Raw genomic sequence first — 17954 nt, 5'->3', positions numbered from 1 at the left:
AGGCAGTTTGAGGATTTCTCTGTGTAAACATCATATGTGCTGTATATTTAATGAAGATTTGGGGCAAGCTAATATTGTCAGAGAAGAGCGTGATCATTTTAAGAACTTTGAATGAGCTCTGCATAACCTAAGGGAACTCGTTTTCAATGATGACACACGGCTGCTGAGTGACGTAGTTTTTCAAAGCACAGAAATCAGTCCAACTCGTCTATGGTCATTCAATAAATGTAGCCTTTTTAACCTTGGATCGTACACTTGACTGAGTCAAAGCCTGAAAATGTCAGTCAAGATAAACACAATCTGTTAGCAATCTGCCAGGTATGCCATCAGGCTCACTGGCTTTCTGAACACTGACTCTTGATTGTTTAAGATGAGACACTGCTTGCTGTCACCTGCAAGAAGCAGTGGAAGAGAAAGGCCAGCAGCACTAAGTCTTGTTCACATTTCCACACAGCTTGTTGTAATCTTAAATGTGCCTGAGTTTGCATGGGCCTAAATAGTGTTGAGACTTTCATAAAATCCCACTTTACTGTATATCTGAGTATCAGTCATGACAACAGAGCAAACAGATACTGTACATGCTGTGTAACTAAATGGCTAGCTATTACATAACAGCTATCAGGTTCATCTCAACTTGCTTGCTTAACAACATTTTGACTTGCAAAATAACCAGTTTTTCCCCATTTAGTCTTTCATGTCTACAGATGATCATTTGTTGAATTTTAGTGATTGATTATTATCAATTTCTAATGTAATGTTTGGTAGTGTTACTTACTGTTGATGTTGTAAGTGTAAAAGGAGTAAGGCAAGTTGCTCTGGAGCAAGCATCTATTACATCCTTTGTAGGAAATTTTTACCTGAGTTTTTCACGTCACAGGCTGTTAAAAGAAATCTAGCGAGTCTTGAAAGATCTTATTTTTTAAGGTTTGTGAAGATACATCCAGTGACAAAAAGTGATAATGAATGAATTTCATTGCATGAAAAAGTTACCCCTAAGACATTACCTACCAGGTAGGCAAACCTGACTGGTAGGAGGGATTGTACAGTTTCATTAGAATATAACTTGGTATTCGGAACACATAGGATTAGGCAAGTTTTTAAAGTGTTTGTGATGATTTCCATAGTAAGAAAACTAATCTTGCATTAAATGTGACATCAGTGCATACGCTACACCAGGAGTCTCCAACTCCAGTCCTCAAGAGCTACTGTCCTGCAGCTTTTAGATGCATCCCTACTCCAACGCAGCTGGATCAAATGGTTGGATGACCTCTTTTTTTTTCTTTTTTTTTTTTTAAACATTATGTTTATTGACTTTTATATTACAGAACAAGCAAAGAATAACAGTACAGTTAACATGAGATTTATATTAAAGAACATAGTCCCCAAAATAAACAAATATAAATTAAAAGAAACAACAATAATAATAATAAAAATAAATAAATAATAAAATAAAACAAAACCGATGCACAGCATGGGTAAACGAAAAATAAAAACAACAAAAACAAAGAAACAGATAACAAAGAAAACAACAAAAAAACCAAAAAAAAACCACACACACACAAAGAAACCCAAAACTCAGCACCAAGTATCACTTTCTAAATTAATTCCCTTCATAATGTCTCAGAAACTCAGTTAAAGGTAACCATATTTCTTCAAAATCTACTCCCTTTCCTCTGACAATATAAGTAAGTCGTTCCAATACAATACATGATGCCATCTCCTTCACCCACATATGACTTGAGAGTACATCCACTTTCTTCCAATACAAAGATATTAAGCGCCTAGCTTGCAGGAGGCCAAAGTCAATTAATTTTAGCTGTCTGGTGCTAAAGTCACAGTTCTTTGGATATTTACCAGACACACACATTTTTGCTTCAACAGGTATATTTAGATGACCTCTTTAGCATCCCATCAAGTTGGGCAAAGGCCTGATAACAAGCCAATCATTTGATTCAGGTGTGTTGGAACAAGGATGCATCTAAAAGCTGCAGGACAGCAGTTCTGAAGGACTGGAGTCGGAGACACTGCTCTACACAATGTGAAGAAGAAAAAAGTCAGGATTGTAAACAAAATGTTTGGTAACAGCCAAAGAGCCAAAGATGATGAGCCCTGTGCATCCTCTAACCAACAACAGTTTCAACCAAAATTAATGTTTCTGCTAAATTCAGATTTATTTTGTAAATGTAGCTAGAAATTGATATTTCCTTCATGATGTGACTCCGGTCATCGATCTGTGTTTAATACATGTGTTTTTAAACTTTAAAGGGAACAGCGACATTGAACGCTATCAGATGGCCAATAAGAAAATTCCTTTTAAATTTGCCAGACCAGTAGAAGAATGGCTACAAGAGAAAGGTAATTTCAAATCAACCTGATGTATCTGATTGTGCTAATGTAAAGTTAACTGTAACCTCTAGAATAGCATGAAAACCTCTGAACATGAATGTGAACCCACACACCGCTTAAAAATGAGAACTCACCAAAGAACTAGATAAGTGAATGAATTTGTACAAAAGCAATGTCACTGAAAGTTATAGAAACAGAGCAGCAATAACTGTGAAGGTTGTGTTTTTAATTTAGCGAGTGTGTACACAAACTTCGTCCACAGAGGAGATGTCATCTCCCTACAACCGCTGCACTTATGCAGCTCACATCTGCCTTTCAGCGTCTCCACTACGCAGTAGTGAGATCAAGCACATCTGATTCATTCCTTACTAATTTATTTTCACCAAATGATGTGCTGTTAATGGTTCTTTTTATGTTCTGTTGGTAAAATTCATCATGCAGTTTTATGCCACTGTGTGAGAAATCTATGTTTCAGTTTAGTACATATAATATCATTCAGTTTTAATAAAGGAATACATTATGTATTGTCCTTCACACTGTCAAGATAAATGAATTACTTTTGTCATTGTAAGGTGGAATCAACAGCTAAATATGTGTAGTGTAATGTTTGAGGTTGGCTACTGTGCGCACTGTTGCAGTTTGCTTAGTATTGGGTTTTAGTGGCACTGCACCTGGGTGTTTGCATTTTTGTTTTATTCAAAGGTCCTTTCTTTGTTGACAATATCTTACTCTGGATGTCTTCTCTAGGGCGGCAGTTAACAATTTTCAACACACAAGCAACAGTGGCAATTGGTGGTAGTGATCGTGGCCGGCCCTTTCAAGGTCAGCTCTCGGGCCTTTATTACAATGGCCTAAAGGTGTTGAACATGGCAGCTGAAGGCAACCCAAACATCAAGATTAATGGCAGTGTAAGGCTGGTAGGCGATGTACCTAGTGTGCCAGGTTCAGCCAGGACCACAGCCATGTCTCCAGAGATGACAACGTCCTTCATTGAGACTACTACCATGATGTCCACTACGACCACACGGAAACACAGATCTTCCTCAACTGTACAGGTATGTATGTTCTTATGACTATACATACAGGAAGCAAGAGTCATATTTGTTGTTCTTCAACCTTCATGATTTGATGCATTAACATTTGGTTGCACTTTCTATCACGGCTCGGTAATAAAGTGGTAATAGTAGGGTAACAAAGCGGAAACAAGAACGTAATAATGTGGTAATTTCTAAGTTTTTACCATGCAATTGCCAAAGTAATAACCACTTAGTATCCAAGTAATATTAGTCTGGTAGCAACAGTGTTCACACTGAGTAATATTACATGCAAATTTATGTAATTGGATGATAAGAGCCCAAAAGCTGAGGGTAATAATGTGGAAATACAGCTCGGTAATAAAGTGGTAATAGTAAGGTATCAGGGAAGAAACAAGAATGCAATTGTGTGGTTATTAACACTCAATTACCCATGGTCGTTTCTGTGTAATATGCACGAAACAGCTGCAAAATGCAAATTACCTGTTTCCAATTAATTACATATGAATAACCCATTAAGGCTAACTTAAAGAAGTGTGATTATTACCTGGAAATATTGCTATTAGTTTCTGTGTAATAAGCAGGAAACAGCGCTGCAAAATGCATAACTGCCTGTTTCCATTTAATAATATATTAATAACCATGTAATAACCTTTTAAAGCAAACTTAAAGAATAGTAATGACTACCAGGAAACACCTGTGGAAGCTTTTGTGTAACAAGCAGGAGTTTAATACCATGGTCATGATCGTAAATTAAAACAAGCATTAGGAAATAAGTAATGAACCGGAAACACTTGTGCAAAATGCAAATAATTCAGTTTAAAAGAATAACACATATGATTACATTAGACTCGTATTGGAGTTTAGATAACGCTCTTTCACATGGATGACAACACATAATACGGTCAATCTATTTCAGGAAAGAAGGAAAGAAAGTGGAGCACATTTTTAAAATGTCCTGTATACAAAAATAAGATGCCATCCATCTTCCCCTGCTTGTACAATTCAGGGTGGGGGGGGGGGGGCGCAACACCATCGCCCTGCACTGCCATCCATAGATCTAGCTGGGGGTGGATAGCTATATTCTGAGTACACTAAACCACCCTAAACTGTTGAAAACTGGAGTGCTTTATTTTTTGGTGACTATGTCTTATTTGAAAGTATAACTAACCACATCTAGTTGTCTGTCCATATTTACAATATTAATGATCAGCTTATTTCATGACAGCATCACTTTTATGCAACCTTAGTTTTTAGAACTACTCTAAGTATTATTAGCTAAGCTAACATTAGCTACTAACTTGCTGTTAGCTACTCTGTTAGTGGTGTAAGTTGACAGTATGTAACATAGATTAATAACTACAAGTCACATGGTGCTAAATATAACTTAAGGAATAAAAAAGGTTTTACATACCTTGCAGTCCTGCAGCAGTTGCTGTAATATGGGTTTGACTCCAAATGTATTGGTATAATCCGTTGGTTTATGCAAGCATGGCTCTATGAGGCCAAAAAGGATGCAAATGGTGGCTAAAGTTAGCAGTTAGAGTAGAATGTAGGCAGCAGTCTGCCACGTACCGCCAGCCAACTCTTTGCAAGCTGCTTCTATTTATGCTTATTAAAAAAAATCAAATGCTTATTGACGAGCGACTATAGCAGTGTAGTCGTGTCTAACTCCAATAATGACCATAATTTTTAAAAAGGTAGATTCAATATAACTATGAAACGGGCAGGTGAACACATGATCCACTGTGGCAACCACTAAAAGGTGCAGCTGGAAGAAGAAAACTTAACATAAGGAAAATATTAACTGAGGCCACAGAGCAAAAAAGTCAAAAGCCCACCTCCCATAGATATCATACAACTATTAATGTTTTTGAAACCAGAAGAGTCAGCGCCTACTGGTCATTAAAAAGAATGTAGGTTTATTGCATTTCCACCGGCTTTACTTTACAGACTCGAATCTATATTCATGCTTTATGTGCAGCTTATAGTCTGGATACAATTTCAAAGGTTTTACACGTTATCTGAACCTAATACAAAGTAGTAGCAGCTGAAAGTGAATGTCTCATTGCTGTGTTGTAGTATCAGATTATCTCGCTTGTGTATCTGCTGTTCCCATTTTAGGGAGAGAAGGGAAAGACCGACTGGAGTATCTTGACAGATTTTAGAATATGAAATATTTTTAAATATTGAATATTTTTAAAGGATTTTTCTTCTGATGAAAAAGAATTAATGATTTAATATGATTCAGAGCAACTGCTGTGAAGATTACTTGTGATGATTTAGCACTATAGAAATAAAAGTAAAAACTGCATTAATGCAAAGAGCTCATCTGTCAGTTAACCTATGTTAAAAGTATCTGTTTACCGTTACACAATATTAAAGACGTGGGCATTCACAGCTTGGCATGGTTTGGTAGATTCCAGAGTCTTTTGTGCCAAATTTAGGTGTAAAAGATTAAAAAGAAACTGGGGCAAGGATAACAGCCGAACTACTCTTTGCTTGTTGCTCTTACTGCCCTGCTTGGGTTTATGTCAGCTGATGCAAATGGAATAGCTGCTCTTTGATATTAAATGTAAAACCATCTGAATGTATTTAATGTTAGGAACCCTTAGATAATATTGGTAGAACTACTATTTTTCAAATGTTTATATGAGTTTTGTTTATTAGTAAAAAAACAAACAAAAACAAACCAAAAAAAACTCAACTCAAGGTTCTATTGCAGAGCCTTTCAGTTGAACTCAGATCATCTGTACATTACAACATCTATTCAATTCAATTCAATTCAATTTTATTTATATAGCGCCAAATCACAACAAGAGTCGCCTCAAGGCGCTTCATAGATACAGAGAAAAACCCAACAATCATATGAGCCCCTATGAGCAGCACTTTGGCGACAGTGGGAAGGAAAAACTTCCTTTTAACAGGAAGAAACCTCCAGCAGAACCAGGCTCAGGGAGGGGCGGGGCCATCTGCTGTGATTGGTTGGGGTGAGAGAAGGAAGACAGGATAAAGACATGCTGTGGAAGAGAGACAGAGGTTAATAACAGATATGATTCAATGCAGAGAGGTCTGTTAATACATAGTGAGTGAGAAAGGTGACTGGAAAGGAAAAACTCAATGCATCATGGGAATCCCCCGGCAGCCTACGTCTATTGCAGCATAACTAAGGGAGGATTCAGGGTCACCTGGTCCAGCCCTAACTATATGCTTTAGCAAAAAGGAAAGTTTGAAGCCTAATCTTGAAAGTAGAGATAGTGTCTGTCTCCTGAATCCAAACTGGAAGCTGGTTCCACAGAAGAGGGGCCTGAAAACTGAAGGCTCTCCCTCCCATTCTACTTTTAAATACTCTAGGAACAACAAGTAGGCCTGCAGAGCGAGAGCGAAGTGCTCTAATAGGGTGATATGGTACTACAAGGTCATTAAGATAAGATGGGGCCTGATTATTTAAGACCTTGTATGTGAGGAGCAGGATTTTGAATTCTGGATTTAACAGGAAGCCAAAACAGGAGAAATCTGCTCTCTCTTTCTAGTCCCTGTCAGGACTCTTGCTGCAGCATTTTGGATCAGCTGAAGGCTTTTCAGGGAGTTTTTAGGACTTCCTGATAATAATGAATTGCAGTCGTCCAGCCTGGAAGTAATAAATGCATGAACTAGTTTTTCAGCGTCACTCTGAGACAGGATATTTCTAATTTTAGAGATGTTGCACAAATGGAAGAAAGCAGTCTTACATATTTGTTTAATATGTGCATTGAAGGACATGTCCTGGTCAAAAATGACTCCAAGGTTCCTCACAGCGTTACTGGAGGCCAAGGTAATGCCATCCAGAGTAAGAATCTGGTTAGATACCATATTTCTAAGCTTTTCAGGGCCGAGTACAATAACCTCAGTTTGATCTGAATCAAGAAGCAGAAAGTTAGCGGCCATCCAGGTCTTTATGTCTTTAAGACATTCCTGCAGTTTAACTCATTGGTGTGTGTTATCTGGCTTCATGGACAGATAGAGCTGGGTGTCATCAGCATAGCAGTGTAAATGTATGCTATGTCTTCTAATGATGCTGCCTAAGGGAAGCATGTATAATGTAAACAGAATTGGTCCTAGCACTGAACCAGTTCCGAAGTTATATTACCCGGCAAGCAGGCAACAGAAGAAAGGTTCAAGTGTGGAACCACCAGCTGAGGTCATTCTGTGTATATGTCAGGTATATAACACCCAGAGCCTACAGAAAGTAAATAACATTTAGCAACTTTGCCTGACCTAATAGCAGAGGACTTTGCACCCAGTGTAGACTTAGCATAACTCCAAAGCATTCAATAGACGGGGCAGACCCTAAAGTCATCAAAAGTCCAAATAAATTTGGGAGACAGTAGATGTTTGGAGAAGTATGAAAGAGGGTATTTGCGTTCGACACCAAAGACCATCTTAATTAGAACGCCACCAACAAAATAGTGTAAATAACAGCTGAGCCATGGAAAAAACTATAACAAACTGAAAGCTCTGAAAAACGATGAACCTTGACTTAAGATCTTTTGCTCGTTGTTGTGCTCCTGTGATTGGCATTCACTTTCTAACTTGTCTTAAATATTCTTCTCCTCTCTTTATGCGCTACTTTGTGTCTTCTGGTGGCTCTTTGCTGTTTTGGTATATTTGCTATGGATATTGTGTCTCTGATGACCAACATTCTGGCCCTGAAGCACCAAGAGGACATTGGGTCATCTGCCGAGTGTTCGAGTGATGATGAAGATGAGGAGGAGTGTGAAACTAGCCGTACAGGTGGGCTAGGTTAGTTTGCATTTGCTTGCTTTCTATGTGCTGTCACTCATCTGCAATAGAGGATCGAGGTATCCTTAAAGCATCACGCCCCCATGGTCAGTCAAAGTGTATCTTAATAAATGGCCAAGGTGGTAACAGTAAGCTAAGCCCAATTCCTCAGCAATACTTAATGTAAGAAAACTGGGTATTCAAATGTATTTGTACATTCAGAATCTTAATTTAGCACAGTGCTAATGTATCAAGGTCATGAGCTACACTTGCACATGGGGTTATACAAAGTAGTCAACATGGTCACCAATGTACATTCAATTGTTGTCTGCTAAGGGGGAAAATGAGGGTTAGTCCATGTCATCACCAGTATGCCGAGTTTGTATGATGGTGAACCATGTTCTCTGTACTGATGCTGAACTTATAACATCATGTTTGAGTCCATTGCTTCTGCCATTCATTGCTCTGTTGATTTTAAGTTTCAAACAGTACATTTGAACAGTTTTTGGTTTTAGATTTTGTGTTCAGCTAAAGTGTTGTCTAGTTTACATCAATGTATTTTAATTTTGGTTTCTATTTGTGCTTTCCCAGATTTAGAGGCTTGCATTGGTACATGTGCTAGAGAACAGATATCATTGAATTTCTGTGTACAGGTTTTTCTTTTTTTGGGTTACACTTTTGCTTTTAGGTGTACTTGTTATTCTGTCTTTTTTGTACCTAAATATTTAAAATAAACGACTAAATAAATAAAATGTTGCGATAACTTAACACTCAAATTGAAAGAGTTTGGGAATTTCCATATTTCAGTTTTTGTAGTGGACAGTTAACAGATATATTTTTGCTATGGCACAAAAGCATAGACACGTATTTCTTAGGTAGATAAAAAGTTGAAAGTTGTTAGTTTTAATATGATCACAGGAACATCCACCAGGTCACTCAGGAGTTGGGGTAAGCTACATCTTAGCCACACACCAAAAAGTATTTTCAGAAATGGAAAAGACGTTGCTTTTCAAGTAAAGTGTTTCTGTGATAAGATTTATTGTAACACTAAACCTGACTCTACCTTTAACACCCAAACAGGTCATCTGGTGGATGTAAATAGGTGGAGGTTCTGTGTCTCATTTACAGCACAATCGTCGATGCGAAGGTTGATTTTCACCCAAATAGTAAACGTAATGCCACCAAAGTGGAGCTATGGGTGTGAACTGCATGTTAAAATATTCAAATTCCAAAACAGTCGAGATATCTATAAAATCACAAATGTTGGAGGTGATAGTGTGATAAAGAAACATTTACGCCGTTTCTTAAGTTCCCTTTAGGGAAATGGATATAGTGTGATTCCTAATCTGGAAAGATGATGTTCATCACAACATATGCCCTTACTGAAGGTCATTCCCAAATTTTTTCAGAGTATGTGAAATATTGTTGTTAAATGGGTTTAAAACGGTCAGGTCCAGGGGGATTTGTGAAGAAAGACAAAGACAGGGCCCCAGTCATCCAATCATATGTTTACACAGAAATTCACATCATTCTAACCCGGACATCACGTTGACGTTGACAGCTGCATGCTTTGATTTTACTTTTCTTTTGCTCCTTTTTCTAAGTCGATGCTTTTTTCTGGTTGTTTTGCATTTTTTAAAGTTTTGTTGCCAAGACTTCATTCCCGCCTTTTCGCCAGTTGTCTAAAAATGCATTTTTGTATTTTGGCCTCATCATGTGTGGCATGACGTTTTGGTGGGTGACAACTGTTTCCAGCTGTTAAAAAAAAAAGAAAAAAGAAAACACACACACATCACCTTATTATTTCAAAGCAGCTACAAAGGCAGAAAAAAGAAACTTTTCTTGCCATCAACGTTTTAATCCTGAACATACCGAGGTCCACACGAGACTGACGGCAGAACCAGTCTGCCGTCCTGCTTTGACTTCCTTTCTAAAGCTGCTTTACATTTGAACATGTTTTGGTGCTGATGGCAAAAAAGGACTTTTTGCCACAAATTCTGCTTTCTTCATTTTCTTTTCTTAAGCGATCATTGTTATCATGGTATGATAAACTCTAAAAATCATTGACTTCAGGAAGATCGTTTCTTGCATGTGTTTTGACTGATACCATGCGCCTGCAATTACACAAACTTGGTTGTTTTGTTTGCATTTCTGTTTACGTTGGAAGCCATTTTTTGTGGTTGCATCATCATCAATGGTCATCTTTCTCACTCAACGCAGTGTTTTTCTTCTTTTTCTTTCCTTTTCTTTTCTTCGTGTGGCTGTTGTCTGTCTGGTTTGTTTAGAGAATTTATCAAGTGATTCTGTTCTCTGTTGTAAATTTTCCGTTTTCCTTTTTTTCTTTCAGTTGATTTCATAAGATGGCAACTAAAAGGGCTTCTTAAATGGTTTTACTGCAAACTATTAAAAACCTTCAGTGTGCAAATAAGCAGGTTACATTTTTTCCATGAAAAAGGCCAACAACCAGTAACAAATATTGTGCTAATCCTTCATTTAAATCCTGTAAGATGCTAGCATCACTCACTGATGAGACTGCACTAGAGACAAACATAAACTTCTGACTCAACATGTCTAACTAGATCAAATCTGAGAAGCATTTTCAGTTAATTGTCCAGTTGTTCTTATGAAAAATGCCAAAAATGTTGCAACAATAATTGTTTTATCAAACAGGGTAGAGAAAAAATAACTTGGATCATATAATATTAGTTTGTGATTGCAGGGTTCGGCTAAAGATGCATTTACATTCTGTCATAGGGTTCCTTATTCTTCTCTAGTTTTTACTGAACTATACAGAATAAAATCTCTTTGACTCTTAAGTATTATTTAATAATATTAAATAAAATGTTAAATAGTGTTTTTGTACATACAACACATTTAGGAAAGTTTGGCTCAAAAATAGGTTGTACTTTAAGACCGTACATCCCAGCAAGTCTCGATGGGTTTTACCTTTGGAGACAGTATTTATCAATTTAAGCATTTCCTTTTCTTCTGATGTTTTGATTATCTGGGGGATCTTGGCTGCATCAAACTTGCTTTTGGATATTTAGGCTCCTTCTTCTCTTTAATTTGATTATCACAAAGGTTTGTCAGTTATTACCAGGATGAAGTCGTCTTTGGCCTATGAACAGAAAAATATCTTTCCTTAGGGTAGTTGTTGCAGTATAATGTAGGATCTTTGGGAAATTCTCGTGGTCTTCAGATAACTGCTATTCTAGTGACTTTACTTTCTTATCCTGTGGCTCCACATAGGTTTTAGCAACCTATGCAATGGATTTCACCCATAATCAACCAGTGTGATAAAAATGAAAGTAACAGATAAAAGCAAAGCCATAAATTTAACAATAATAATGATAATTTCCTTTTTTTAAAGGGTTCATTTTAAAGTAAATTATTATATAAGGGAGGGGTTTAGAGACTATATGCTGGATGTGCACTCAAACACAAATCACACACAGAAAGGTGTTGACCATTTTCTGAAGCGTGACTCATGATAATATTTTTTTTTTGACTTCCTACAACCTCTGACATTGTTTATTTAGTTCAGGCTAATCAGAGATTTGCCATCTTATGGAATTCATGTCGAATTCAATTTTGACCTACATGGAAAAACATGTAGTTATAATACTGACTCATATATCAGATGACACTACAGGTTTAAAGCTGATATCCTTATTTTTTGTATCATCAAATGATAATCATTTCTATTTATGAGAATTGTAGAATAAGTTACAATTATATATGTTTAAATGCTGCAATTATTCAATGACAATAGGATGTTTCTGAACGTAAAACGATATGTAGAAGTGAAAGACATAAATGTCATCAGATGACATATTACACTATATCATTGTTTATTTTGTGCAAATTGAGCTAAAATGCAGAAGCAGCGTGTGAAAATGAAGTATTCCTTCAACAGAAGATGGGAACAAAGGTCTCGAATCGGCCCAGCGTAACGCCACAACTCCTCACTGAAAGGCTGTGCCAAGAGATTTATAATAATAACAATAATAATGGATTGCTTTTACAAAGCGCTTTTCGGGGCCCTCAAAGCGCTTCACAATTGCAGTATTTATTCACTCTCACATTCACACACTATTTATGTATAAACTAATGTTTAAAAACTTCAATGGGCCAGAATTCCTCCATCACAATATGAGAGACTGATAAAGCTGCACAGGAAGTTGTTACTGAAGGTGTATTGAATCACTGGGTGTACTTTTTTCACACACTGCTTCTGCACTTTGCTTAGTTTTTGATAACTAATAGCACAGTATAATATGTCACGTTTTGTTGTGCATCTGACTTTAAATAATTTTAGAATCTACTGAGGACCGTATGATGATATATGGGGATAATTCAGAACAGACCTACGATATTAATGTCTTGATATATCAAACCTTAAAACGGAAACATATTGTACTTTCTGTTTCACTGTAGTTATATTGATACAGGACAACAAACATTCTGACACTACAAAAACTATATCCCAATTAAAACAAGTGGTTTCGTTCATTAAATAAATAAAGTTTTAAACCAAGATTGCAGTCATAAAACTGTAAATGTTACTATTCTCAATAGTAACATTTACAGTTTTATGCTTTATTAAGGTTTAAAGTAACAGTTTCTAGGATTTTTGTTTCAAGTCTCTAGAAGTAACACAACTGTAACTAAACCTTAAGCTCACTGATGAAACGATTGCTTTTATATTTGCGGCAGTACAATCTGTCTGTCAAAAGCAACACAACTAGAAAGAAGCAAATAAGTTACTGCTGACGCTAATGTAAACCAAAGAGTTCCTACTGCTGCGTCTTCATCTTGAAAACATTAAAGCAGGGAAACATGAGCTGACTTTTCATAGAAAAGAGAACACAGTTGACCTCCGCTAAGAACGAGCTCCTGGCCACAGGAAGGAGAATCTCCCTTTTAACAGGAAGAAACCTCCGGCAGAACCAGGCTCACAGAGGGGCGGGGCCATCTGCCCCAACTGATTTTGGGTGAGGGGAGGAAGACGGGAAAGAACACATCCTGTGGAAGAGAGACAGAGATTAATAATAACAAATGAATAAAGTCTTGTATAAACCCACAGTGAATAAGAAAGAGTGACTAACCCTAACAGTGAAGTGTCTGTCTCCTGGATCCAAACTGGAAGCTGGTTCCACAGAAGAGGGGCCTGAAAACTGAAGGCTCTGCCTCCCATTCTACTTTTAAATACTCTAGGAACAACAAGTCAACTTTCATTATGCTCTACAGTTTAAACTCACAGTGAGTGCAGCAAAAAGTCGTGATGGAAGAAGACAAGTTATGCATAGTGTTTTGTTCATATATTGATTTACCATCCTCATCAGGTCTGGGTCACAGAGGCACCAGTCTAATCAGAGATTCCCAGACCTTACATTCTTGGCCCAAGCCAGCTGTCAGACATAATCTCACCACCCTATCGTCTCAATAGAAAATGAATGAAACAGCTCAACAAGGAGTAGGAAGCATGCTAGTCAGATGCCTGGACCACGTCAACCGGCTCTTGCTTTAATGAAAAGGAGCTGTGTTTGCTTGAATGACCACACCTTTCAACATGCTTCTCGCGCTTCTATAAAAGGCCAGATTCCCTTTGGAAGAAATCCTTTTCTGCCACATGTGCCCACAGTTGCATTCTTTCAGTCACAGCTGGTGGACATAGGTGCGAGTGTAACATGAATCTGTTCTAAATCAAAAACCGTGCAAAAGCCTGGCTCTCTCTGCACACCTGTCTGCTACAGTGTCCACATAAGCACAGATGCTCTTTCTTCCCCCCCTCATGAAGCTAACCAAGACATATTTGAAGTCCTCCACTCGAGGCAGAATTCCTAAACTAGACTGAGGAATTCACCTGTTTTCTCACGAGAACATTTGGAGTGCTGACCCAGCATGGACCAAAGTTGTCCAAGTTGCTACTTTAAGATCCTTGTTTGATCTAATAAGATAAGTTTTGGCTTGGCAGCAATTTATCCCAAACTCCCCCTCTGGAGAACACCTTTGCAACATGCACAGTCTAATGGATATCAGCTTTATACTTGTCTTTTAAATTCTAATGAAATGCATTCCACATTTAATAAAACATTATTAATGTATGTTTTATGTTACTTGTTTCTGTTTCTCACACACTGCTGTTAGTTCAACGTGAGCTGTGTCCCAATTGCATACTCTATACAACTATTTTCTTTGGTGATTGGAGGGGTGGGGCTATTGGGATTGTTTAAAGTGACAAACTCGTCATGTGAGTTTGCGTCCTGGATACATTGGACGTTGAATGAACAGACATCGGGGAACTGCTAATGGCTTTCCAAAGTTGCAGCTTGGCTGTGTGCAACCTTGCAGCACACGTTTCTTTTCAGTGTAAACTCCTGTTTAAACTTCACTGGTTATGAGATTGGGACACAGCGTCTGTCTCCTGTTCTTCTAACATCGGTCAGTCCTACCTGCGCCCAGTTTGCTGTGTCGTTTCTTTTCTACTTTCCCTAAATGCAACTTACTTTAAGCATGCATCAACATCCTGCAGTACAACTAAAACGAAACCAAAGGAGAGTTCTAATAACAACCCATTTTCAGCCAGTACCATCGCTCTCCGATGTACACCCAGACTGCACGGCCGGTTCATGTTTAAAAACTAACATTACAAATAGATTTGTCATCAAGAAACACACGAGAGAGGAGCCCGTCGTCCAGTCGAGCACCTTTCTCAGCAGTGTCTGTTTTCTATTGTGTGCATCTGGTTGTAGTGTGTGCAAAATTTTAAATGGCTTCGTTCTTCCATCTTAACATTTTTCATTTGATAGTTTTTAACTGGTCATATTTTTGGTAGTTTATCCAATTGGTTTTGAATATGTTTTTGGCTTTACAAGTCTGTTTTCTATTCTTTTATGGTTTTTCTTTTTGAAATCAGATAATACATAAATTACTATTTTGTGAACAATTTCCATATAATTTAACTTTTTGGGCTTTGGAACTCCTTCACAGCGACTAGCTTGTGTGTTTTACTTTCAGCACTAAGCTCTCCTAAGTCACAATGAAAGCAACATTCAAAAGATGGCAAAAAAGTCCGACTTGTTTGAACCTGTTCAGAAACTCACAAATTAGTAGGTGAAGCAGTTCCACATCCACTTGTCACATTTCTTCCATTTTTCAGATTTTTTACAATCTTTTTTCACAAAAAAGAGGGAAAAAAAAGAAAGAAAGAATATTTTGACTGTAATGAAACAAACAAACAAACAAACGAATGAATTGCATGGCTAAGAAGTTGCAGTTTAGGGTTTGTGAGACATGTCAGTGTTAGAGTTTTTCTGTTCTTTTCTGTAGATGGGCATGTATATTGCTCATTGTTTGTATATCCCCATCCCTTCCTTACAGCCCAAAGCTCTAATGCCGCCCGACCGCTTCGTACTGCCTTTACATGGACATGGCAACTGACTTACACTGTCACCCTCATCATCCTCATTTCCTATGTAATATGTTCGTAGGTCCCAATCCCTCTTCACCCTTTCCCTTGTCTTTAGAGATTTTACAATATAAAGTCATCCATCCATTCTAAAGAACATATGTCAAATTAAGCAAAAACTATAACATGAATAGATTTTAGGTGTCACTGAAGTCTCTTGCAATGAAAAAAAGATACACAGATTTTTTTGTACAAAACAACTTATTTACCAGGAAAAAACAAAAGATAAAAAACAGTATTATGGTGTTTATTTTTTATGTTATGTGGTGTGGTTGTATGTGTTGTTGCCTCCCTGTACCGTCACGTTTTAAGATAGAACACAATCTACAATGGATAAAAATGACCTTTAACAGTGGCTATCCAACAGTCTTACCCAACTTTTCCTTTGTAAATTCTTTTCCTCATGCCTAACTCACGTGGGCAATTTGTTGATGTAAGTTGACGATATCCAGTCTGTACGTTTTCTCCTTGCACTGATTTTCAAAGATGCAGTTTGTAAAATGTGAGGCTTTTCCCAATGTTTCATTTTAGGTGTGTCAGACTACTGGCAAGGTGACATTTTACATTAATATACTCGGAATTAGCTGCTTTCTTCCATCCGTATTAGTAGCTTACTGGCTCTTTCAAATTTCCCACGTGTGGCATTAATAAAGGTTATCCTATCTTAGTCATTTTAAAGAGTTTATTCGTTTCTTATTCTGCATTACAGTATCGATCAGCTGTTATGCCGGCACTTGCTCTCAGAAACCTTTCGATATATATCCTTTAGGGATATAAGTAAATTAAACTATGACAACAGCCTTTTATATGTAGCCATATTGGATTGTTATTTTGATGCCCCGTAAAAGCCACTTATACTTGTTAACATGCAACACACACACACACACACACACACACACACACACACACACACACACACACACACACACACACACACACACACACACACTTAGTCTAACTGACATAACATGACGTGACATGAAAGACTGCCTTTCATTAACGGTTTAGGCTCACACCAGTTTGTTTGATGAAGTAAAACCCTTCAGATATCTTAAACAAAAAGTAACAAGCCTGTTTTGAAAATGTGGAAAGTGTTCAGAAATGTTTCAGAGGAATAAATACTCAAGTACAGTAACAAAATGGTATACTTTATTACTTCTCACGTCTGGATAGAGTCAAAGCATTAGGTTCACATTAGTGTAAATTTCCCTTTTTGGTTAATATCCTCGTGGTTGTAGAATACTTTCATGCAGAATAAGCGTTAATAAATTTAAAATGACTTTTAAAATGCAGGTATTGTACTACTACTCATCCAAAGAAATAACTGATTAGTGGTGAATATGTGTATGTAATATATATACAGTAGTAACACTTTTTAGAAGCTAATGATCTTAAGGACAGGTTTTGGTTTTAAAATCTTGCAAACTGCATCTCTTAACCCTGGATATGTTTTATAGAAATGATCATCTTAAATTTTGTGCTTGTGGATGTTGTGTTTGTGATTATTTGTGAGTTGCATACTTGCTGCTTTTAGTTGACATCTAATTTGGTATGTGCATCAACAACTGTATACAGGTGCTCTACTGCATGGAGACTTTTTATGTCAGTGTAACAGTCGCATTTTCGATGTTTACTCCGACTGTTGCCAGCTTTAGATTACAGACTATGATAAGTACATCAAACTCTTTTATACAAAGTGTAAAATATTATCAGTCCTATTTTTGTACAAATTCAATTCTGCAAATGTTGGGATGCTGTATGAAATGTAACTACAAACAGAATGCAATGATTTGCAACAACAACAATGAAAAACAAACAAACAAACAGTTTAAACTGGCATTTTCCTTCTTCTTTCTAATACTAACACCTCAGGTTAGTTTAAATACCTCAGGTCTTCTCACTGATCCTCACCCCACTTTGTAGCCGAGCTTCATCAGCTCGTTCTTGAAAATTGGTACACCATGTCAAAACGTGCAAGGTGTGTGGTCACTGACTTGTTGAAATAAGCAAGACTTCCTGTAATAAATATTGCCTGGTTGATGCCATACCTTGTAAACATGTTTACAGTGCGAGTAACCAATGCCAATGCCTGCACAATCACAAATGCTGGCTTTTAGCTGTGCTTGATAACAAGCTAGATGGCCTCTCTCTCCAAAAAGAACTGTTAAGCAGTCAGGCCAGAGCACAGTTTTCCACTTTGCATTTATTTCAAATGAGTGTGGGCCCAAGACAGTCATTTACATACACAGTCATATGTTACTTGATAACCTGATTAGGTGTTTTTGTTTCGTTTTTTGTTGTTGTTCAACAACTTTTCCAATCTTGAAGTGCATGAAATTCAA

The 17954-nt window shown here is 37.3% G+C and overlaps 1 protein-coding gene across 1 annotated transcript in view; it reads left to right on the top strand.

Annotated features, from left to right (window-relative positions):
* The window catches only part of nrxn3a (neurexin 3a), a 205153-nt gene that overhangs the window by 183127 nt on the left and 4072 nt on the right, over positions 1-17954 (top strand). The window contains 3 exon segments of the mRNA XM_085390811.1: positions 2266-2355; positions 3094-3401; positions 8075-8162. Coding sequence (XP_085246937.1) covers positions 2266-2355; positions 3094-3401; positions 8075-8162 — 486 coding nt within the window.

Source organism: Rhamphochromis longiceps, linkage group LG19 (assembly GCF_057381845.1).
Source record: "Rhamphochromis longiceps isolate RC_006_pf linkage group LG19, R_longiceps_female_GT1.1, whole genome shotgun sequence".
NCBI classification, from domain to species: Eukaryota; Metazoa; Chordata; class Actinopteri; order Cichliformes; family Cichlidae; genus Rhamphochromis; species Rhamphochromis longiceps.
Note: the sequence above shows the minus strand (reverse complement) of the source record. Positions and strands in the feature narration are given on the sequence as shown.